Raw genomic sequence first — 25,933 nt, 5'->3', positions numbered from 1 at the left:
CTAGCTGTCCTGTGCCCCACCTCCTGCTGCCTTCTGGCAATGCATAGGTTTGGCACAGTCAGTCATACCTCCTTCCAAGCTTAAAGAGCCTATGTTCTTTTTTTAATATAAATATTTTGTTTTCCAATTACATACAATAGTAGTTTTGACCTATCATTTCTTGGTTAGGTTTTTTAATTTTACACGTTTGCACCCCCCCCCCCCCAAGTGTCTATAGTCTTAACCAGGGCCCTGCCAGAAGCAGCCAGTTTTAGTTCAAAGTCTTCAAAATCATCCATGAAGAAGCTGGCTCTCACAAGCTACTGGCACAAGACAATGGGAGCTGCCCTGGCTTTCTTCTTCCCTCTTATTTTTCAAGTCTCTTGCACTTCTCTCTCCTCCCTCCCTTTCCCCCCATTTCCTTTTATCTCATTTTTCTTCCTTTCTCTTTCTCATCTGCTTAGTCAAACTTAGATCTTATCCCCATTGCCTTCTTAAACAATACAATCAGCCAACACAATTTCACAGTCTCTGACCCTAAACAAAATCTGATGGGAAGATGGGGGAGAGGCAGGGTAAAGAATCATCCTTTCCCTTCTCCACCAAATAAGATTAGTTATGATCGAGAAAATATTGCTATCTCTAAGTAGTTCACAGGTGGAAACCCAGAATACTGCCACGGCTGACTATTTCATCTTAAAGAGGCAACACACAACACAAAGATTTTCGTTGAATTCTAATTTTGGTTGAAAATTCTTAATTCTTGAAATTACTCAGAGCTGAACTGTAAAGATAACCTATGAGGTATTATTCTATTAGACATTTTGTTCTGTAAATCAATACGCAAGTCACAGTTGGACAGTTATAGTAGTCACTGAACAAAAAGGAACAAGCACTAAATAGCATTAAAGAAATTTATTAAGGTAAACACTATTTTTTTTAACAAGGTACTCATGCTAGAAAAAGCATAAATGATACATGTAAACAACTGTTTACCAAATACTTCTTTTTTTTCTTGTAAAGGTGCAAATGATTTTTGAATGTAAACACAAGAATTGCCAACCACTTTTGTTGGGGAAAAAAAGGATGGTCATTCACTTTTGTTGTCATTATGGAAATCTTATTCCAAGACTTTCATATCAAGCACATGAATAAGGAAACAAGAAAAAACCCAGAAGAAATGAGGGTCTTTAATCATTGCTTTTCCTTTTCAGTAACCTTACATGCTTAGCTCTTCACCACTAAGGATGAAGACAACGGAGTGTAGCTTTACACAACAAACAAAATATTGTTAGTCAGACGCCTCAACTGGTTTTCTCTCACTAACATGTACTTTGTTACACAAACTGCAGAATTCATCTCTTCGCAGGCAGCATTCACTGAAGGGGAGACACCGACTCTCCCTGCTGGTCCATGGAAGCAGTAAGGAAATAGAAAAAGCAAAGTTGCTTCGGTCTGCAATGCTTTTGAGCAAGAACTCTTGCAGAGTTGCAGATGATTCTGCAGGGTTCTCCAGGCAGTATGGGAGGGTACCCTACTGGCTTTTTAGAGGCACTGAGCAGAGCTCTAGTTCTAGCAGAAAACCTAGGAGGAACATTGTTTTAAAAAGACTGTAATAAAAACAGTCAATGAACAAGTTCACATAGGAAAACAAGAATCAAGTTGTCACTGAAGAAAATTGCAGCATTTGAGAGTCTAGACTTTGTTTATTGACTTTAACATTCCTTTTTGACTTCTAGTGTTTAAAAATGAGATAAGAGTTCTATTTTTTTAAAGACTTTCTAGTCATGTGAAATTTTAGATAAGTAAGAAGGATGACTACTTAATGTATTTCAGATAACTATTTTTTTCAATTAGTAATCCTTAGGAGCTGATCTATCACATAATTTTGAATTGAAATATTCAGAAAAAAATAGGCTATATGTAGTCTTATCCTCCAAATGAGCATTTTTCAAAGTTAATCACTTTAAAACAATGATTTTGGGTTTTATTGTTTATCTTTTTTCATCCTTTTTTGGTGATAAGTACAAAGAAAACTATGTAACAGATGAAAACAAAAATAAATATTCTTCTGCACATTGTCAAAAACTTTTGTGCAAAAGTGGCATCTTGTAGGTCAAGTAGTTTTCTTCTGAAGCTTTCTGTAAATAAGGCAAAAGCAATGTTTTCAGTATCATTTTTCCACTTTTGCCCATTCCACACTAGTTTCCACTATCGTGGGAAACATTTCATTTCATCTTGGAAGAGGCAACTTGTTCCCTTTGCCAGACTCCCAATGCACCTTTTGGTTCTGGAGTGTTGCTTAAGCTGGAGTGCTCTGAAGGTTTTTTTTGCTCAAAAAGCATATAGTTATTTGAAAAATTAAAACTTAAGCGAAGCTTCAACGTGTTGGGAAGAGTCCAGCCAATGTAGTTTCCAATAGCTGCTCTTTCAGAAAAAAATCACTGGATTTATATTTCCACATTGAGGCACCGGCAAAGAATAAAATTTGTTCTGTTTTCAAGAACCTCATACAGCTCCAAAGTCAATGAGTCTTTCCACTAGACACAGGCATAAATGTGAATGAGAACCATGAGGCTTCCTCACAGACGCTTACCATATGTGAGATTCACAATGTGTCATTTTAATCACACCTACACCACCCCCTAGCCGACGATAATTCATACCACCATATAACCTGCAAAAAAAAGGAAATAGGGTCAGAGTTTCTAATAGTTCAATATCTGTTCACAAACCAGGCACGTAAAAAAAGCACAAGATAACAAATTAAGTCAAAAATGTTTTCTGAGCATATAAGTTTCTCTGGTGTGACGTATCCATCAAAAATGAAAAAAAATATGGCAAAGTATAACTTTGGGGTTTTTCCTACTCAAATTTCATTTCAAAAATTATTAGTCCATCCCTGAGTCATTAAGCCTTAATCAAAATTGTCTGTCATACAATAGCTACCCTTTTGGGCAATGAGGGATATAAAACCCAAAATGAAACAGAACAAAAACTTCTCTGATTAAAACAACAACAAGAACAACCTAAGCCCAAGATGGGCAATCGTTCTTTGCTGGGAGTTCGTGACAGAATCTGATTCCTGTGCTACGACATGGTGATCAAACAACTAACAGTATCCTAGGCTACCCTGCAAGATGCACATCCAGAAGACCAAATGTGACAGTGATTCTGTTGAGGTCATGTGTTCCAGAGAACTCATTCATAGGACATCAAAAGGGGAGAGAGTCCAAATGGGGGCAGTGAGGAGGCAAGGGCCTCGAGGTCCCACTGTGGATAGACCAACTCAAGAAACTGGAGCATGGAGGAGAGAAGACTCCAGGGAACATGAATTTGTGACATTCCATGTTGAATGGAAGTGGTATTAAAAGTGTGATCAGAAACAGGGTTAAAGGGTGGAAACTGCAGGGGATGAGATCAAGGAGCTGCTTCCCCAGGATCCTCAAAGGGAGGCTGGGTGACTGTGCCTGCTTAGAAGGGGCTGCAGTGGGGGTCCCAGAGGGGGACCATCTCAGCTTGAGGGAATCTGTGATCCTCCCCACCTCTAAGTTCTGTGACAGACTAAATCATCATTACCCATTTCAATCTGCTGGCCATCCAGCTCTTCAGCCTAAGGGGGAGAGGATCAAGGAATCATATTTTAGGACTATTGGATTAAAAGTAAAAAGGCTCAATGGTTCCACAAAGCACGCAATTTTTCAAGTATACCAAATTCCAAGCAGATATTTTCTTTCTTAATCTGAAACATTATGAGGTACTCTTGGATACAGAGTAGAAAGACTGAACCCAGAAACATAACGTTATTCAGGAAGAACCTCTCAAGAGTTAAGCAGAGCAGTTAACTTTAGGAGCAAAAAGCTTTCTTTCTTTCAGTATTCTTCCTTCTCCTTATTCTCTTCAACCAGATCTTCTCTAACTCTCTAGTCCACATAGTACCTGGCACATAGAAGACATTCAATAAATCTGCTGAAGGAATGAGTAAATAAATTCATGCCTCTTTAAATGATCGGACCAAGGATTCCTCTTGCTGATAAAAACCCAAAATAATCTACTGGGGGAAAGGTCTAAATCAGCAGTTTTTATATGAGTTCAATATAGTGACTATTTTTTTCTTATAGGAATTACAGCATCTGGTAATACCTGCTTATAGGCTTTAATAATAATTTTTTGCACATCACAGTTCAGTAAGCAGGCTAAATTAAACCAAATTCCCATCACACAAGCACACTTTGGGAGTTCTTCCCAAAACAGGTTAGCACAAGGTTCAAATAATCAAAGTCCTATTCAATATAAGTGAACTCTAAAAAAAAAATTATTAAAAAATTCATGTTAGTCCAATGCATATGATACTATTTTCTTTCTTCTTGATCTGACATTTCTAAGAAATAAATCTCCTACAAGGATGATAATTATTTTAAAACTATCTGCCAATTAATAGCATATACAAGCAACCAGTCTAAAGCAGATTCAGTTGAAAAGAGTGGTATTTTCCAGAAATAATTCTCCAAATTTGTTTAGTTTATAAGTAATAGAGGCAAAATACTAAAGTATAATGGCTAGGTGATATGTAAGTTTTTCTTAAGCATTACATTCTATAATGTACTGATGTCCAATCTTTCTGGTACAGAAAGGACAGAGTCTAAAAACAGATGGATCCAATCAATCGTTTGCAAGAAGTGTTTCTATAGAAGTGAATACAGATCTCTTTAGGGATTATGATGTTTGTAATAAGTATTTGCAAAAATCAGATAGGTACTCAGATGCTCCTAAAGTATTTCACAAATTTAACTTAGGGGGAAACAGTTCAGTATGACAGAAAGAGCATTTGTCTAGGAGTGATTCGAATATTGGCTCTGACACTTATTAGACATATCAACTTAGGCAAGTCACTTCGCCTAAGTCTCAGTTTTTTAATCTATAAAATGTGATGGTAAGACTTGCACTGACCTCATGGGTTGAAAGTGCTTTAGAAACATTCAGGGGCTGTTTTTTTTTTTAAACTCCTACTGAAACTCAACTGTCCATAATATCATGGAATTAAAAGTAGAATCAATGGAAAAATCTGATTGACTTCCCAAATAGTTCTTATTCAACATTTCCCTCTAAAAACTTAAAACTCATAATGAAAAAAATTCCTTACAATAAGGGACAGCAAGTCATTTATGCTTGTGACTTCAGTTCTCCAACTATTAAAAAAAAGAGTACTAGATATATATATTCTTTAAGAACACCACTTGTGGAATCATGAGAAGTTATAAGCTGATCTGATTTCATATGTAAAACTTGTAGGAAATCTTTGGCAAAATGGCATCATATAGATTCAAGGCAACATTAATATTGCATTGAACAACTTTGAATTATCCAAATTAGTTCTTTCTTTGACTAGAATTATATTGCAAAGAAGCAAATACCTGAAGAAGCAATGTCAAGTTCTTAATTTACTCTCTCAAAAATTCTTCTACCAGGGGGAGGGGGGGAGGATCTATAAGGTAAAAAAATGACTGCCCTAAATAATATAAAGATATAAAAAATTTTAAAGTTGAATTAAGTACCAAAGATTAAAACTAGATCACTGAATAATTTCAACAGAGGTTCAAGTCAAATGAAATGCTATGTTTCTAGTCTTTTCCAACGAATTCCAAAAGGAACAAGTTATTGATTCAATTATCTAAGATTATTCCAGATCACATGTTATCTCATGTTCATAGAAAGGCCAAGTTTGCTGCGAATGAAAGAGATGATTTTTCAGTTTAGCTTAAAGATTACCTCCATGTGTTAGCATCAGGATCAAAGACTTCAATTGTCTTCAAATATGTTGTACCATCAAAACCTCCTACTGCCATAAGTTGTCCATTCACTACTGCAAGGCCAACCTTTAGGGCAAAAACATGAAAGTTATTAGAGACAGAAAGCCACAGCAAACTTTAGATTGGTCTTCCTAATTAGATTGATGACTTTATTTTAAAAAAACCACTCTTTGAACTTTAATGATAAAATGAGATAATAATAAAAAAGGTGCTTTGAAAGTCTTCAGAGTTACATGATATCAGCTATTATATTTATTATTATTAATTAATGTTCAACAAGAGACAGCAGTGGAATATGGGCTGACCTCTAGATCAGAAAGCCTTGGCTTCAAGTCTTGCTTCTGATATATATACTCTATGTGACCATTGTTATTTTATTTTATTATTTTTTTTTAGGTTTTTTGGAAGGCAAATGGGGTTAAGTGGCTTGCCCAAGGCCACACAACTAGTTAATTATTAAGTGTCTGAGACTGGATTTGAACCCAGGTACTCCTGACTCCAGGGCTGGTGCATTATCCACTGAGCCACCTAGCCACCCCATGTGACCATTGTTAAATCATTTAATCTTACCATCATGCAATGAGGACTTTCTTTATTTGGAGTTCCCTCTACACTGATGAAATCACAGGCTTGGACCAAAAACTACTGTTCAAATTCATTTTAATCCCTCTATCTACATGTAGTCATTTTCAGTTAAAATATATAAATAGAAAAGGAAATGGATAAATCTATAAATCTATCATTAAATGACCAAATTTATAAAATTAAGACACTTGTCAGTCTCCTCACTAGTCTTGCTGTCTCCATTCTCTCTCCTAGTCAATTCATCCTCCAAGCAACCAAGGTGATTTTCCCAAAGGGTCTGATCATGCCACTTCCCTAATCCTCTATTGTTCCTCTGACCCTCTGTTTTATATAAATCCCCTTACAACCTGGTCCAAATCTGTAATATTTTTATGAAAACATTACTCCCCTTTCCACACTCTACAATTCAACTAAACTGGCCACTTTGCTAATCTTACACAGGACACCTCATTTTCTACCTCCCTGTTTCTCATCCCTTCAGCTACATCTCTTAAAATTCCTTCAAGATTCCACCTTCAGGGGCAGCTAGGTGGCACAGTGGATAAAGCACCGACCCTGGAGTCAGGAGTACCTGGGTTCAAATCCAGTCTCACCTAGCTGTGTGGCCTTGGGCAAGACACTTAATTCCATTGCCTTGCAAAAAAAAAAAAAGATTCAACCTTCAATATGAAGTCTTTCCTCCTCCCCAAACTACCTTGTTATTGTTTTGAATATATTCTGTGCATTCACGCATTACCACACACACTGCCTCCCCACCCCCCGGCTGCCATACAGTATCCCCCCAGGAGAATAGGAGCTCTTTAGGTAAGGCACATGGAACACAGCAGGTGCTTAAGAAATGGTTTTTGATTAAGTGGTAGGATGGGCAGTAGGGAGATGCTTCTACCTCACTAACACTCAGACTTGCAGTTGTTGCAGACACACTTTCACACACACTCCTCCTCCACCACACCAGAGGGCAGTGATAGAGCATGACAGCCAAAAGGACACAAGACCTGAACTCAAATAGGACCTCCTATACTTACTAGCTCTATGACATTTTTTTGTGTGTGGAGGAGTTCTGCAACTCTTATATGCTCTCTGCCTTTATTTTCTCAATTGTAAAATGGGGATAATAATACAGTACTGGCCCCAGAGGATTGTTGTGAGGATTAAATGGGATAATATTTATCAAGTGCCTAGTACAGTGTCTAGCATATCACAGAAACATAAATGCTCAGTCCCTTCCTCTTCTGAGAAGTAAGTCTGGGATTTAAAAATGTATTAAAAAGACACTAGAATGAATACCTCCTGTGCTTGGACTTGTAGCTTTGTCTAGGGCTGTTTCTCATTCAACAAGGGTCCAAGTCACCATGATCTGGACCTCCCCTCACTCACGGAGATGGGCAGTGTCTTGGACTACCTTTTGGTAGCTAAGTCATGGGGGTAAAGAGTAGTTTTGTTACTATAGTTGCAGATAGGACAAGAGGAAGAAGTAGTTGAATTTAATTTACAGAGTGGGAAAAGATAAAAAACATTAAACATCAAAATTTTCTGATAAGACTCAATACTTGAAATTTTAGCTGATAACAAAGTACACAAAAGCTTCCTTTTTTAACATGGATACACTAAAAAAGGGGTTTCCCTCTATATAGAAGAGGCAGACTTATAAATAAAACCTGCAAAAATGAAATAATTAGGTTAACAACAGTCCATCCACCTCTATTCAACAGCAATATGCTTCCTGTACTTACTCCGCTCCGGCGGGATGTCATGGCCACCACCGGAGACCACTGATTGGTTCTCGGGTTGTATCTCTCGGCGCTGCTGAGCTCAGTGGTGTCATCTCTGCCTCCTACTGCATAGATCATGTCCTGATACACTGCGCAGCCCAGGTGTTTCCGACGGGTCCCCATAGGGGCTATTGTGTGCCAGCGGTTTTCCTGAGGGTTGTAGCGCTCCACTGCAGGGAAATAAGATTAATTAAGAGATTCTTATAATATTTCCACATCTTCAGTATATGTTATAGTTTTAAATAATGGTAATTCTTAAGAGGAAGCCTAGATAGTAGCTTTCTTCCATGTCACTTAAATACACATGTATTTATCCATCTGAGTGATCTACTTTAGGTTAATTCTAACATCTATTCTCCATTATAATATTTAAATGTTCCAATCATCTCTGATAAGTATTCTTACTCTCCGTGGCAGAAAGATAAACAGAAAATAGTAAAAGGTTTATGCAAAAATGTTTGCCAAGGGGTGGCTAGGTGGCGTAGTGGATAAAGCACCGGCCCTGGAGTCAGGAGTACCTGGGTTCAAATCCAATCTCAGACACTTAATAATTACCTAGCTGTGTGGCCTTGGGCAAGCCACTTAACCCCATTTGCCTTGCAAAAAAAAAATGTTTGCCAAGTCCAGGACTGGTAATGATTAAAATTACTATTTCCTACCAACAGTGGGAAACCTGGACAACTCGTTTAACCTCTGTCTTCCTCAGTTTCCTCATCTGTAAAATGGAGATAATACACACAGCTGCCTCCCCAGGGCTGTTGGGAGAATCAAATGTAAAGTGCTTGGCACAGTAACTGTGTTACCTGTAAGCTTCTGCTCCTATCGTTAGTGTCTGGTGCACTGGGGACATTGTCATCTGGTTTAGGGAAGCAAGGATTAACCTGTATTCAGAGGAGATGTGCCATCAGAGCCTCCGACAGCATATAAAAATCCTCCCAACACAGCCACGGCCACTCCTAGCCTCCTGGTGCTCATGGAAGCTACTCGCGTCCACTTATTCTCCTTTGGGTCATATCTGCAGTAAGAAAATATAAAGCCCAGGGACAAATTCTGATTAAAAGGAAACTTTTTTTGCAGGACCTATATTACAAAGATCCTTAAAGATTTATTTTTGTTTATTATCAAGTACAGCAAAACTATTAATATTTTTTATTAAAGATATTATTTGAGTTTTATAATTTTTCTCCCAATCTTACTCCCCCCCCCCCCCCCGCCGAAGGCAATCTGTCAGTCTTTACTTTGTTTCCATGTTGTACATTGATCCAAATTGAGTGTGATGAGAGACAAATAATATCCTTCAAGAAGAAACAAAGTATAAGAGATAACAAGATCAGACAATAAGATATCTGTTTTTTCCCCTAAATTAAAGGGAATAGTCCTTGAACTTTGTTCAAACTCCATGGCTCTTTATCTGGATACAGACAGTATTCTCCTTTGCAAACAGCCCAAAATTGTTCCCGATTGTTGCACTGATGGAATGAGTGAGTCCATCAAAGTTGATCATCGCCCCCATGTTGCTGTTAGGGTGTACAGTATTTTTCTGGTTCTGCTCATCTCACTCAGCATCAGTTCATGCAAATCCCTCCAGGCTTCCCTGAATTCCTATTCCTCCTGGTTTCTAATAGAACAATAGTGTTCCATGACATGCATATACCACAGTTTGCTAAGCCATTCCCCAATTGAAGGACATTTATTTGATTTCCAATTCTTTACCACCACAAACAGGGCTGCTATAAATATTTTTGTACAAGTGATGTTTTTACCCTTTTTTATCATCTCTTCAGGGTATAGAACCAGTAGTGGTATTGCTGGGTCAGAAACTATTAATATTTTAATTAGCTGTTGGGAAAAAATCCGGTGGTTTATACCACAGTCAGAATGACTGGGTAAGAAGAAAATGGTGAAAATTCAGTTAACCTGCTAACTTGTATTGAGCACTGAGACAGTGGATAGAGCCCCAGTCCTGGAGACAAGAAGTCCCAAGTTCAAATCTGGTCTCAGACACTTCCTAGCCATGTGACCCTGGGCAAGTCACTTAACTCTGCATCAGTTTCCTCATCCGAAAAATAATATGAAGGAGAAATTGTAAACACTCTAGTATCTTTGCCAAGAAAGTCCCATATGGAGTCATAAAGACACAACTGAAATGCCTGAACAGGGTGGCTAGGTGGCTAGGTTTATGCAAAAATGTTTGCCAAGGGGTGGCTAGGTGGCGTAGTGGATAAAGCACTGGCCCTGGAGTCAGGAGTACCTGGGTTCAAATCCGGTCTAAGACACTTAATAATTACCTAGCTGTGTGGCCTTGGGAAAGCCACTTAACCCTATTTGCCTTGCAAAAACCTAAAAAAATAAAAAATAAGAAAAGAAATGACTGAACAAAGACAAAAAAAGACAACTGTATATAAGGCAAAGTCAGTCAGTCTATCTGTATCTTTTTTCTTATATACTTGCCAGTTGCATGATTATTCCTAATCTATGTGTGATACCTTCATTTAAAAAATCTCTACATTGTCTTTCCATTCAAAATGTGAGATCCCTTGACCAGCTGTGAAGGATTTACCTTTTCTCAGCAATGCTGTGATCCAAGAGAACTCAGAAAGATTTATAATAAAGAAGACTATCCATCTGAAAGACAGAGTAGATAGTGGCTGAATACAGCTGAAGCATATTTTTTTAAACTCTTTTTCTTGGGTTTCTTTTTTTGGGGGTGGAGGGTTATGTTTACTTTTACAACATGACTGTTGTGATAATGTTCTTCATGACTACACATCTTTAATCTAAATCAACTAACTTACTTTCTCAATTAGGGGGATTGGGGCGGGAAGAAGGGAGAGAATTCAGGCCTTTAGGCTTTAAAAATGAATGTTGAAACTTGTTTTTACAGGTAACCATGGAAAAATAAAATAATTTTTAAAAAGAATGTAATTCCTTGATTGTAGGAACTTGTTTTTTTTCCCTTGCCTGGCACACAGCAAGCATTTAATCAGTACTTGATTTAAAACCATTAAAAAAAAAAATTACCTCTCAACAATATTGAGACAAGAGACACCATCTTGTCCACCCACGGCATACAGATAACCTCCAAGAACAGCGACTCCCACACTGGTTCTGCAGGTGCTGGTTGGTGCTACATCGCTGCTCCACTGATTTGTTTTTGGATCATATCTGTGAAAAACAAAGCAATAGTTGAGCTGAGTTTACCCTGCATGTCTAAGAATCCTCAGAATTACAAATTCCTGTCAAGGGGAATACATGTATTTTTTCCTTTTCTATAGGATTATAATGTCTGAAATAATGTCCACTGGAAAATCCAGTTTTATTAATGATTTCTAGAAAACTAGTACAATTCAGAATCTACATTTAGAAACCTGGATAATAACAGATAACCTTTATACAGTATTTGAAGTTTGGCAGATGCTTTTATCTCATGGGATACATTGGATTATTGTGCTAGACTCAGAGATAGGAAGGCCTGAGTTCAAATTGTCTTTCAGACACTAGCTATGTGAATCTGGGGAAGTTATTTTATCTGTTAGCCTCAGATTCCACATGTGTAAAATGGAGATAATAAAAGCACCTATCTAACAGGGTTGTTATGAGGATCAAATAAATGAACACATATGAAATAATGCAAATCTTAAAATATTACAAATACCAGCTATCATTTGGAAAGGCCAAGAATTATTACAGTCTATAGACGTGGATGGAAAAGTAAATGATGATAATCAAAGGAATTTGTTTAACGATGTGAATCTAAAACTAAATTCTTGGGAACTGATTAGTTATTGGGAAGCAAGGGCTTATAGGAGAATTAATGTCAAAAATTACTCTAAGGTTTTAAGCATGAAGAACTAGCAAAAGAGTGATGGAGTTAAAAGAAGCAAGGAAGGCAAGAAGAGGTGTAGTCTAGGAAACAAGCTGACAATGTAGGTCTGAAGCTCCAGAGAGAGGGAGGAACTATACCATGTGACATATTCATAGAGTCAAATGGATGAAGACGACAAAGTTAAAGAGAGAATAAGACTGTTATTGGACTTTAGAGGAATGTCTGCAAGAAGATGGCAAGAGAAGGAAGAAGAGTCGGCAAGGAAGTAGATGGAATATATTTGGGAGTCCCTCAGATGTTTTTATAGCTTACATCAAATCATGGTATTATATAGGTTCCTAAAAAAGACCTATCACCACAAAGCTTTCCTAACTAGACACATGGGAAAAACAAAGTGGATGAAAAAAGCCAATTGTTCAGATTACAAAATGGAGTGGTACAGCCTGTCTACTTTGTACGACACAAAAGGACGAGTTGGGTTTAGAATGGAACATGAACAGAAACATATAATCACACAAATAAGGAATTTGTAATTCCTTGGAACTGCAAAGGAAAATCAGAAGGGCTGGTTCAAATCTCCCCTCCTTCCAGAGACCTGTAACTGTGGGGTAGCCAATAAGACTTCTATTAGCCTGAACCCTGTGGGAACTGGGGCACAATCTGAGGCTGTGGAAGCCACCAGGATTTACTGGAGCATTTATTTTTATTTTTGGAAGGCAAATGAGGTTAAGTGACTTGCCCAAGATTAGCAGAGATTACCAGCTAGGTAATTAAGTGTCTGAGGTAGGATTTGAACTTAGGTCCTCCTGAATCCAGGGCCGGTGCTCTGTCCACTGAACTACCTAGCCGTCACTGGAGTGTTTATTTCTTAATAACAAGATATATATATGAAATGGTGCTACCATTTTTTATTAGGTTGTGGTCTTTTTCTGTGTATTACTGACCACATTTTTGTGTGTTGTACCCCAACTTCATTTTCCCAATAAAACCCTTCAGTTTTGATCATGTGATGTACTTTTATTTTTCTCTAGGGTAAGATAGATTTCCTCACCCTATTAAGTGTGTATGTTATTTCCTCTCTGAGCCATTTCTGATGAGAATGAAGGCTCACTCATTTCTCCCTGCCTTCCCCCTTTCCACTCTTGAAAAAGCTTTTTCTTGACTCTTATATGAAATTTCTAAGCTTCTTCTTCATCTCCTTTTCCTTCCTCCCAGTACTTTCCTTTATCATCTATTGACTCCATCTTTTTACTATATTATACCATTATATTCCGCTCCTTCCTATGCCCTGTCCATATATGTTCTAACAGCTCTTATAAATGAGTAAGTTCATATGAGCTATCAACATCTTCTTCTCATGCAGGAATACAAACAGTTCAATATCATTAAGTTCCCCATAACCAGTCCTTCTCATTCACCCCTCTATGGTTCACCAGAGTCCTGTACTTGAAGATCAAACTTTCTGTTCAACTCTGGTTGTTTCAATAGGAAAGTTTGAAAGTCTCCTGTTTCATTGAAAATCCATCTTTTCCCCTGAAGAGGGCATTCAAGTTATCACTAGGATAAAACATTATGATCAAGTAGGACTTATTCCAGGAATGCAGGGTTGGTTCAATATTAGGAAAACTGTTAGTATACTCAATTATATCAACAACAAAGCTATCAGAAATCATATGATCATATCAATAGATGCTGAAAAAGCTTTTAGCTGACAAAATACAGCATCCATTCCTATTAAAAACACTAGAGAGTGTAGGAATAAATGGACTGTCCCTTAAAATAATTAGCAGTATCTATCTGAAACCATCAACAAGCATTATATTCAATGGGGAGAGGCTAGAGGCATTCCCAATAAGATCAGGGGTGAAACAAGGGTGCCTATTATCACCACTACTATTCAATATTGTATTAGAAATGTTAGTGTCAGCAATTAAAGAAAAAGAAATTGAAGGAATTAGAATTGGGAAGGAAGAGACAAAACTCTCACTCTTTGCAGATGACATGATGGTCTACCTAGAAAATCCCAAGAAATCATCCAAAAAACTATTGGAAACAATTAGCAATTTTAGCAAAGTTGCAGGTTATAAAATAAACCCTCATAAATCCTCAACTTTTCTATATATGTCTAGCAAGATACAGCAGGAAGAGCTAGAAAGAGAAATCCCATTCAAAGTAACCTCAGACAATATAAAATACTTGGGAGTCTATTTGCCAAGACAGACTCAGAATCTTTTTGAAAATAATTATAACACACTTCTCACACAAATTAAATCAGAGTTAAATAACTGGGCAAATATCAACTGCTCATGGATAAGGTAGAGCTAATATAAAAATGACAATTCTACCAAAACTAAACTATCTGTGTAGTGCCCTACCAATCAAAATTCCAAAAAATTACTTTAATGAGTTAGAAAAAATTGTAAGTAAATTCATATAGAGAAATAAAAAGTCAAGAATTGCTAGGAGCTTAATGAAAAAAGTACAAAAGAAGGTGGCTTAGCCCCACCTCATCTAAAATTATATTATAAAGCATCAGTCATCAAAACTGTTTGGTATTGGCTAAGAAATAGAGTGGTAGAACAGTGGAATAGACTAGGTGTAAAAGCAGGAGATGATTATAGTAATCCACTGTTTGATAAACCCAAAGAGTCTAGCCATTGGGATAAAAACTCCCTCTTTGATAAAAACTGCTGGGATAATTGGAAGTTAGTATGGAAGAAACTTAGATTAGACCAACACCTCACACCCTTTACCAAGATAAGATCCAAATGGTTACAGGACTTAGACATAAAAAACAATACTATAAGCAAATTAGAAGATCAAGGACTAGTCTACCTGTCAGATCTATGGAAAGGGCAGAAGCTTATGACTAAGGAAGAGTTGGAGAACATCACTAAAAACCAATTAGATGATTTTGATTACATTAAATTAAAAAGCTTTTGCACAGATAAAACCACTGTAACCAAGATCAAAAGAAATGTAGTAAATTGGGAAACAATCTTTACAACTAATGATTCTGACAGAGGACTCATTTCTAAAATATGCAGAGAACTGAGTCATATTTTTAAAACAAAAAGCCATTCCCCAATTGATAAATGGTCAAAGGATATGCAAAGACAATTTACAGATGAGGAGATCCAAGCAATTCATAGCCAAATGAAAAAATGTTCTAAATCATTAATTATTAGAGAAATGCAAATTAAAGCTTCTCTGAGGTGCCACCTCACATCTCTCAGATTGGCCAATATGACCAGGAAGGATAATGATCATTGTTGGAAGGGTTGTGGGAAATCTGGGACACTATTACACTGTTGGTGGAGCTGTGAACTCATCCAACCCTTCTGGAGAGCTATTTGGAACTATGCCCAAAGGGCAACAAAAATGTGCATACCCTTTGACCCAGCAATACCACTACTGGGTCTATACCCTGAAGAGATGAGGAAAAAGGGTAAAAACATTACCTGAACAAAAATATTCATAGCAGCCCTGTTTGTGGTGGCAAAGAATTAGAAATCAAGTAAATGTCCTTCAACTGGGGAATGGCTTAGCAAACTATATGTATGTCATGGAACACTATTGTTCTATTAGAAACCAGGAAGGATGGGATTTCAGGGAAGCCTGGAGAGATTTGCATGAACTGATGCTGAGTGAGATGAGCAGAACCAGAAAAATACTGTATACCCTAACAGCAACATGGGAGTGATGATCAACCTTGAAGGACTCGCTCATTCCATCAGTGCAACAATTGGGAGCAATTTTGGGCTGTCTGCAAAGGAGAGTACCATCTGTATCCAGATAAGGAGCTGTGGAGTTTGAACAAAGTTCAAGGACTATTCCCTTCAATTTAGAAAAACACAGATATCTTATTGTCTGATCTTGTTACCTCTTAGACTTCTTGTATCTTCTCTAAGGATATGATTTCTCTCTCATCACACCCAATTTGGATCAAGGTACAACAGGGAAACAAAGTAAAGACTGACAGTGCTTTCCGTGGGGGAGTGGGAAATAAGATTGGGGGGAAATTGTAAAACTCAAATAATATCTTTAATAAAAATTTTTAAAAAAAGAAAAAAAAGAAAGAGGGCATTCAGTTTTGCTGGGTAGTTGATTCTCAGTTGTAAACCAAGATCTTTTGCCTTCCGGAATATCATATTCCAATCCCTATGAGTCCTTAATGCAGATGCTGCCAGATCCTGTGTAATCCTGACGATGGAGCCTCAGTAGTTGAATTGTTTGTTTCTGGAAGGTTTTAAAATTTTCTCTTTGATTTGGGAGTTTTGGAATTTGGCTATAATGTTCCTAGAAGTTTTTCTTTTGAGATCTCTTTCAGGAGGTGACCGGTGAATTCTCTTGATTTCTATTTTACCCTCACCTTCTAGGATCTCAGGGTTATTTTGCTGTATTATTTCTTGAAAAATGAAGTCTAGGCTCTTCTTCTGGTCGTGGCTTTCAGATAGTCCAATAATTTTAAATTATTTCTTCTGGATCTGTTTTTGAGGTTGGTTGTTTTTCCAAAGAGATATTTCACATTTTCTTCTAATTTTTGGCTTTTTTGGAAGAGTTTTATTTCTTCCTGATTTCTTGCAAAGTCATCAGCTTCCTTTAGTTCCATTCTGTATTTGAAGGAGTTATTTTCTACAGAGAGCTTTTTTACCTCCTTTTCCAGCTGGCCAATTCTGATTTTTAAGGTATTCTTCTCCTCATTTACCTTTTGTTTTGCTTTTTCCATTAGGCCTAAAATGGTTTTTAACGTATTATTTTCTTCAGTATTTTTCAGTATTTTTTTGTATTTCTTTCACCAAGCTTTTGATTTGGTTTTCATGATTTTTTCTACAATGCTCTCATTTCTCCTCCCAATTTTTCCTCCACCTCCCTTAATTGCTTTTCAAAGTCTTTTTTGATCACATCCATAGTCTGAGCCCATTTTCTATTTCTCTTGGAGGTTTTGAATACAAAAGCTTCAATTTTGTTATCATCTAAGTATGTATTTTGATCTTCTATGGGTCTAAAATAATTCTCTATGGTCTTTTGCTGTTGTTTGCTCATTTCCTCAGCCCAAGACTAATATACAGTAATTCCAAGGCTTTGGGTTTTTTTGGGGAGGGGCGTATACCCCCTCTGGGACCTTTATTCCTCCAAGGTTTATGCTATCTATCTAGCTTGTACTTTGATATGTAGATGACCCCCATACTTGCCTCTGCCCTGGGGCTATAAGGACAGATCCAGGTTGGTTATTTAGTATGGAAGTCCAAACTACAATATCTGAGTGTAGGCAAACAGCAGAGTCCTACCCCAGGAAGAGCAGAGAAGTCTTTGCAGACTTCCCTTACTGTCTCTGGGGGTGCAGGCTGCTTTCTCCCGATTCTTGCTGCAGATTCTGTGGCTGGTGCTCCTCACTCTACACTCATTCTGGTGGAGCAGAGTTCTCTCACTGCCCCTTCAAGCTGTTGCTGGTGATTTTGGGGCTAGGCTGTGGCAGCAGCTTTTTTTCCAACCCCCAGTCCTGGCGAAACACACCTTTCCTGCGGAACTTCTAATGTATCACTCGGTCTTTCTGTGGGTTCTGCCCCTCTAAATTTTGGCTAGAGAGATCCTTTGTTTTTTTTTTTTTTGGAGTTTGGGGGGAAGGAGTTCCCAGGAAATGCTGCCTTCACACTGCCATCTTGGCTTCACTCCTGGTCTTTGATAGTCTTAATAAAGTAGAAGTGAATTCATCTGCTAAGTATTTGTTTAGGGTTTGATTAGAATGGAAAAGTATGACATATTTATTGAAGGGAATAAAGAGAGCAAGGAAAGGCAGGACTATTTCAATTTTTCCCCCTGCATTTTTATTATGCCTACCATAGTGCTGTACACTCTGTAAAGATGTAATGAGTGCTGGTTGAATTGAAGTAGCAGTAGGAATTCAGGTGGAACCAATCAACATTGTTTCCTGATTTAATCCAGCATACTCTAGGTCCTTCAAGAATGAAAAGAAAATGAAGAGAAGATAGGGGTGACTGATAAAGGAGCAAAAGATTTTGATCATGGTAAGTAAAACCCAAAGAGGGCTGACAGACTTCATAGAAAGAACAAGGGGTAAAGGTCTGGAAGTTGCAACAAAAGCAAACCACTGTTTTAAGAGGAATGAGAGACTGTGATAGCATTTGCACACAAAGCTGTGGTCAGAAAGGGTAATTTTTCAGAGTTCAATATTTAGAAAGGGCTGTTCACAAAAACTTCTTGATTTTCTTTCTTGATTAGAAAAATGAAAACTAAAACAACTCTGGGTTACCACCTATCATATTGGCTAGGATGACTAAAAAGGAAAATGTCCAATATATGGCGAAGATGTGGGAAAAATGGGACATTGATCATGGGTGGTAGAGTTGTGAACTGATCTAATCTTTCTGGAGAGCAATCTGGAACTCTACCTAAAGGGCAATAACACTGCATCCCTTTGCTCCAGCAATGCCACGACTAGGTCTGTATCCTGAAGAGATCACGAAAAAGGGTAAAAATCCCACATATTCAGGAATATTCATGGCAGTCCTGTTTGTAGTGGAAATGGAGGGGATGCCCATCAATTGGGAAATAGCTGAACAGAGTGCGTTTATGAATGTGATGGAATACTACTGTTCTGTAAGAAATCATGAACCGGCAGATTTTAGAAAAACCCAGGAAAGACTTACATGAATTGATGCTGAGTAAAGTCAGCAGAACCAGATCTTTGTACACCTGAACAGCAATATTATTTGATGATCAATATGATAGACTTAGCTCTTCTCAGCAGTAAATGATCAAAGGTAATTCTAAAATACTTGTGATGGAAAATGACAGTCATTTCCAAAGAAAGAACTATGGAGTCTGAATCCAGGCTAAGCATATTATTTTCACTTTTTAAAATTTGTTGTATGTTTTTTCTTTCTCATGGTTTTTTGTTCTGATTCTTTTTATTCACAACATGACTGATATGGAATACATGTATAATATGGGGGAGGGGAGGAAGGGAGGGAGGAAGAAAAATGTGGAATTCAAAATCTTACAAGGGATGAATGCTGAAAATTATCTTTGCATATAATTGGAAAAAAAACTCAGTGATTTTTTTTTAATGATAGGAATAATGTTAAAGCAGGAACGGTTACATCTACTGCCTAAATTCACATAGAAATTGAAAGTTTTCTGACCAATATGTGCAACCAGCAACAAAGCAGAGCAGTGAATAAAACACTTGACAAGGCATCAGGAAGACCTGGATTCAAATGTGACCTAACCTTCAGAAGCTAAACACCTTGAACAAATCATTTCCCCTCTGCTGCCTCAGCCCTTCCCTCACAAAGGTGGTGAGGGCTCAGAGATAATGACTATAAATGCTTCTGCAAGTGCCATAAAAATGTTAATCATTTTTATTATTAACGGGGGGGGGGGGGGAAGCCATTGCTTTCACTTACCTCTCAACACTGTTGAGGTAAGAGGATCCATCATGGCCTCCTACTGCATAGAGAAGGTCATCAAGAACGCTGACCCCAACTCCACAGCGCCGTTTGCTCATCGATGCTACCATCCTCCATTCATTGGTCTGAGGGTCATATCGCTCCACACTAGAAATGGCATCCCCACTACACCAGCCACCGACTGAGGGAGAAAAAAGAAAAGAGAGGCTGAAAAACACAGATTATATTTCTAGAATAAAGAAGTCTTTACATCTTGGCCTAGTATCATGTTTAAGTGAAAAAAATCTTAAAATATTTTTTAATTATTTAAGCAATATTAAATTAGGGCCTTAAAGTTCTTACCTGGGACTTTCTCACCCCCAAATATTTTACATATTCAAAAGGAGTCTGAAGCTAAACAAGAACAGATGGCAAAATCTTGATTTTTTTCTTTATTCCTATACAGAAGTTAATAACTATATTGGAGTTTTTGTTATAGTTTTTTACCTTCCCTGAACTCAGTATCTTGTCTTCTTACAATCTCATCTCTGTTCACCATGTCTAATATGTACTCCCTCCTCATCTTCACCCTAGAGAATTTCTTGTTTTCTTCAAACATCACTGAAGATATGACCTCCCCCACAACATATATATATATATATATATATAAGGTATTACCTCCCTATATAATCTTTTTTTTAATTTTTTTTTTATTATTAAGACATCTTAATAAATGGCACATCTCTCCCAAGGGAAGAGGGGCCTGAAGTCTTTCTTGAAATCATTTTGTACTTAATTGAGTACAGGCTGTGTTCCCTAGAAGAATATAAGATATGTGACCTTGGCCAAGTCATTTGGACTCACTTTCTTCCTTGGTTAAAAAAAGGTATAAGAACAGGGTGGGGATCAAATAAGGTAGCAAATATTTGGGATGGTGCAAAGGTGCTAAGTGTGCTCCAGGGTCAGATACAGTGGATGAGTTGAGTTTGCATTCACTCCTCAATGAGGAAAGGTTAAATCCAAAACTAGCATTTAAAAAACTATAAGATTTGCTCTCCCTAAGGCAAGGCAGAGCAAAGCAATGCTTTTGAGGTCGCTATTGAAGGATGCTATTCTAGGTGAAGAGAGGGCACATGTAAAATGTCTGAGGTGAATATATGTGAATGAATAAGACTTGGCAACAGAGGATGAGGAATGGAGAGTATAGGACTGAGGTTTTGAATATAGGTAACTATAAGTATAGTGGTACCTTTAGGAGAAACTTGGGAATTTAGGAAGAGGAGTGATAGGTTTAACAAGAAACAAAATGAATTTTGTTTTGGACATAAGAAATTTGGGAGGCCAAGTTGTTGGTGATGTAGCCTAGAGATTAGGAAAGAAATTATGGCTAAAGCAGAGAGTCATCTGCAGTCAAAGCTGATGAAACATTAGAACATTGGGAAGGTGGGAAATTTGGTGGATGATATCATAATCAGCTTGGTATCTGAAACAGGAGTAAAAGGAAAAATTGTGAAAAAGGGAATGGAATATACATATATCACTTAGGACAGCAGAGGAGGGGGCTGAGGGAGAGAATTTAATATCAATTATCTTCCCTAAGAAACCTTCTTAAAACATGTCTACAGAAAATAGGAAAATGAAAAAACAAACAGAAGTCTTTTACCAAGAGGGGGCCATGAAACCTGGAGGTGGGGGTGTTTAACAAGGGGTTATCTCTAAGGTCCTTTCTAGCTCTAAATCTATGATTCCATGATTATGCCAAGGCCCAGTTATACATAGGATTTAACTTTGAGAGAAATTTGAGTGAGATGAACTGTTTAATTAAATATCTGAGAGTTACTTTTCTTATAAAAAAAAAGAGGTGACAAGGGGCAGCTAGGTGGTGCAGTTGATAGAGCAACAGCCCTGCAGTCAGGAGGACATGAGTTCAAATATGATTTCAGATACTTCATAATTGCCTAGTTATGTGACCTTGGGCAAGCCACTTAACCCCATTGCCTTAAAAAAAAAGAGAGATGACAAAGTCAGAAGTCAAAGGCTTGATATTAATAAATACATCTCAATATGTTTGGGAGAATAAAATTATATTCAAGTAATAACTGCAAAATAAAAAAGCAGATCATCCTGGATAGTTAGAAAAATTACGCAATTGAGGTTTTATTTGGTTAAACCTTTCAACAAGCATTTATTAAACGCAGACTCTTTATGATATTCTGTTTAATGATACTTTGTGCTGTAGTACAGTACAGTGTAGAGCACTGGGTTTGGTGTCACTAAGACCCAGCTTAGAACATTGACTTAGTTGTGTGACCCTGGATGAGGCACCTAACTCTTCAGCTGTAAAATGGTAAAAATACCATGAGCACCTTGTAATGTTACTGTGAGAATCAGATGAGGTAATGTAATAAAATGTTTTGCGAGTGGTATGTAAATGTCAATTGTTCTTAGGAGGGTGAGACTTGGATTACTCTGGTCTCTGAATAAGTGAAAATAGAAAGTATCACTCTGTAAAAAGGTGTGAAGGAGTAGACTAACACATTAAAAACTGGGTAATTTCAGAGAAGCAGAGTGATAGACATCAAAGAAATGCATAAGCAAAATAATGGGATGGTCGTGTGGCAAGAGGGAGGTCTGCTAACAAGGCTAGCTCTTCTCTGACTGTATCCTCATATTATTAAAAGAAAATAAGGAAGGCAGGCCTCTAGCATGCTGGGTGGCTTCCTATGTCAATGTGGTTGTGACCCACATTACATTGTTGGATGGTATGGCTCAGAGATCAATATGAATATGAATGTGTATTATGTGGCAAATGTAAAATATCTTCAACCATTCTCGCTTGGATTCTTTTACTCTCAGAGAATGAGGTCCTTTTTTCTTTTTGAGAACTAATTCTGAAGTCATAGTTCCCATCTGTGTCCCCAACTGTTACCTTCTTGCCTGACCATTCCCCTTACAGATATACCTTTAGTATTTCTGTCTTTTGGCTCTTTTCCCTAAACTTACAAATGTATTAAAGTCTTCTTTATGCTAAAAAGCAATAACTTTTCCTTTAACTCTTTTACTATCTAGAAACTCTCCTCTTTGCTGCTTAACTTCTATAAAGAGTACTATATCCTTATTACCTCCACTTCTTTATCAATCTATCAACAAGCATTTGTAGGCATTAAACCTACTACTGGCAGGGCACTGTGCTAGGACCCTGATATACAGATAAAAAAGAAAAAAAATGCTCAAAGAGTTTACATTGTATTGTGCAAGACAATGCATAAATATATGATCAAATATAAAATGAATGCAAGACACTAAATATAAAGTAGTTAGGAAGCAAAGGCAATAGCAATTTGGAAAGCATTGAGAAAGTGGTACTTGAGCTGCATCTAGGAAAAAAAGTAATTAAATATAAAGAGAGTAGAAATTCCATTCCAAATACAAAGGCAAGGAGAAGAGGATGGAGTGCTATATGTGAGCAAGAGTTTCTAGTTTCTAGTTTCTGTTTTTTGCCTAGTGATATTTAAGGGAGTAATTTTTTATTGAGTAAGGAAGTGATATGGTCTGACTTGTGCTTAATGATAATTTTTTTTGGTAGTTTTTGAACAAGGAAGTAGAATACCTGCAGATGATGGTAAGAACAAAGATTTTAGCAATGTTGTAAATGGAAGAGTAATGGAGAAATATCAGTTAGAAGATAACTTAGAAATTATTTAATCCAACTTTCTCATTTCAAAGATGAGGAAACTGGGGGCAGCTAGGTGCCCTGGAGTCAGGAGTACCTGGGTTCAAATCCGGTCTCAGACACTTAATAATGACCTAGCTGTGTGGCCTTGGGCAAGCCACTTAACCCCATTGCCTTGCAAAAAAAAAAACAAAACCTAAAAAAAAAAGATGAGGAAATTGAAGCCCAGACAAAGTGACTTTGCTCAGTCATGTAAGTGGCAAAGCTGAGATTCAAACTCAGATCTTTCACCTTCCAATTAGTTTTCTTTTCAATAAACCACAAATGGTAGAAGTTGCAGAGGCAGACTGTGTTTCAATATTGGGAAAAATTTCCTCACAATTAGAACTTTCCAAAACTTGAATGAGTTGTTTTAATTGAAGAGAATTCTTCATTACCCCAGGCGGTGGCAAAATGATTTCTTGTTAGTGGGGATACTGTAGAAGAAAATCTTGTTCAGATATGTGTTGTACTAGATGAGTTTTGTGGTTCCTTCCAAATCAGATTTTCTAACTCAATCAAGAAGAACAGGATGTTTTTTCAATTTTATTAAGTAGAACAAAATGTAATAAATGTGAGATGAGATGTAATCTAATTAACAACATGTCTGAGGTTCTGTCATAATAGAAGGGATGGCATATATTTGAGAAAAAGGACAGTTAACAAATAATGCTGTTTCTTAGAGGAAAATGCTAATTTCTTTGCTGAGGCAAAAAAAAAAATCACCACAACAGAGAACTGAATTTATCAATTCTATAAAACACTCAACTTAAAAATATTCATTAAATTTCCAGTAAAAATATCCTAAAGAATATCCATATTCCTTGATTCTTAATTCTCTACCCATCCTATAACCTTTTAATTTTTGCTTTCTTAAGTAAAGCTTATTCACTGGGAGGTAGAAAACCAATATTTTTTATCAGGCCAGGTAAAGGTACTTCAAATGCACTGGCATTCCAGTTCATTAATAGTGTCTTCTGAATTTGGTGTCAATTTGTTGCCAGAAAGTGATTATCCTTACTTCATCACTTAGCCAGTCAATCTCTTTTTATCTAATCATAAGAGTTTTTATAACAATGAGTACCAGAAGTAGACATACAAAAACACACATCCACACACAACAATTCAATGTTGATCACCCAGCCAAGAACAAAGGACACAAACCTGCAAATAGTACTTCTCCACATCTAATAGGCTTTCGTGGCCGTGTCCTTGGTCCTTGCATCAGTGGTCGTTCTTGTGGCAGTAAAAGATAATTTTTAGCTTCATCCACCAGATCTCTGTGTAAAGAAAGATAGTTTTATTTTAGAGGTCTGAGTAACATTATCAACTTCTAGGTTAGGAAAGTAATGTGATGAAAAGCATCAAGCCTATATCAAACTAAGTTTCATGCCAGCTACTACTGAATAAGATAAGAACAATGGCATAAATCATACTATGGGTTGTAAATTATTTTCATTATAATCTACCTCTTTAGTTCTGTTTTAGCTTGGAATATGAATATGAAACTTTCCAAAATGGGAAAGCTAGATGGTGCAGTGGATAGAGCATTGGCCCTGGAGTCAGGAGGACCTATGTTTTGAGTTCAAATCGGATCTCAGACACTCAATAATTATTTGGCTGTGTGACCTTGGGCAGGTCACATAACCCCATTACCTTGCAAAAATAAAAAAAAATTAAAAAAGGTTTAGTTTGGAACAAAAAATGCCTTAATAAGAAATTAAAAATGGTTGTGCTGTACCAGTTACATGTGCAATGCCAGTTGCTATGTCTGTACAGTTAGTTTTTCTTTGTTAAAATGTTATTTTAATCAGTCAAGATCTGCCTCCTCACTTTCCCACCCTAACCACCTCGCCCCACAAAGAGATCACAAATATATACACTTTCACATTTTGCTTTCTGCATTCTGAGTCCTTAATCTCTATCAAGAGATGGGCAGCATAGTTCATTAGTAGTCCTTTGAAATCCTGGTTGGTCATTATGTTGATCAGAGCTCAGTACAAAGAACCCCATCACATTGTATACCATAACTTTTGCCTGCTTCCCAATTTCAGGGAACTCCTCAAATTTCCATTCTTTGCCACGTGAAAGGGCTATAAATATTTTTGTTTTATTTTAAGATTAAATCATCCTTTCTAAATTATTCTTCTTTTGAGGTTTCCTATCCTCTTCATTCCACTCTTTCTCTTCTATTTCCTTGATTAGTGAAATGTATTTCTGTACTCAACTGTGTGTCTGATCTTTTCATGAAAGATGCTTGGAATTTTTCTATTTCATTTAAGATCTATTTTTTCCCTTGTGTTATTATCCCTGGCTTTACTTGGAAAATTATTCTTGGCTATGTTACAATGTTTCAACCTCTCTGCTTCTTCACAGCAATAGTGGCTACTAAATCAGTGAGCACAACTATGGTTCTTCAGTACTTGGAATATTTCTGGATGCTTGCAGTATTCTTTGGCCTGGAAACTCTGGATTTTGGCTATGATGTACTGGAAATTTTAACTTTGGGATTTATTTTAAGGGGTGACCAAAGGCTTATTTCTTTTTCTTCTTTGCCCCCTGGTTCTAGGATGTCTGGGTTGATTTAAGGTTTCTTGAAATAGAAGGTTGAGGCTTTTTTTTTTTTGGTTATAATGTTCAGAAATCTGATGATTTAAAATTTTTTTTTCTCCTTGATCTTTTTCAGGTGAATTGTTTTTGCTTTGAGATAAATCTCAAATTTTTTTCCATTTTTTTTACTTTGTTCTCATATTTCTTGTTTCCTCATGAAGTCATTAACTTCTATTTAGTTCATTCTAATTTTTAGGGATTTTGCTGCTTGGAAAAGGTTTTATGCC

The 25,933-nt window shown here is 37.0% G+C and overlaps 1 protein-coding gene across 3 annotated transcripts in view; it reads right to left on the bottom strand.

Moving 5' to 3' along the window:
* Positions 1-402: 402 nt before the first annotated feature.
* Positions 403-25,933, bottom strand: part of KLHL20 (kelch like family member 20) — a 75,672-nt gene continuing 50,141 nt past the window's right edge. For 2 of the 3 annotated variants that reach the window (XM_074222046.1, XM_074222044.1), the window contains 7 exons: positions 24,261-24,376; positions 19,403-19,586; positions 11,168-11,311; positions 9,028-9,161; positions 8,108-8,316; positions 5,749-5,855; positions 404-2,656 (listed from right to left, as the gene is read on the bottom strand). In XM_074222046.1, coding sequence (XP_074078147.1) covers positions 2,572-2,656; positions 5,749-5,855; positions 8,108-8,316; positions 9,028-9,161; positions 11,168-11,311; positions 19,403-19,586; positions 24,261-24,376 — 979 coding nt within the window. In that variant the 3' untranslated portion in view covers positions 404-2,571. Of the gene's footprint in view, positions 2,657-5,748; positions 5,856-8,107; positions 8,317-9,027; positions 9,162-11,167; positions 11,312-19,402; positions 19,587-24,260; positions 24,377-25,933 lie in introns of all 3 variants that reach the window. The other variant, XM_074222045.1, reaches the window with a different exon arrangement.

Source organism: Macrotis lagotis, chromosome 2, assembly GCF_037893015.1.
Source record: "Macrotis lagotis isolate mMagLag1 chromosome 2, bilby.v1.9.chrom.fasta, whole genome shotgun sequence".
In the NCBI taxonomy this organism is placed as follows: Eukaryota; Metazoa; Chordata; class Mammalia; order Peramelemorphia; family Peramelidae; genus Macrotis; species Macrotis lagotis.
This window is presented reverse-complemented; position numbering and strand designations above follow the sequence as displayed.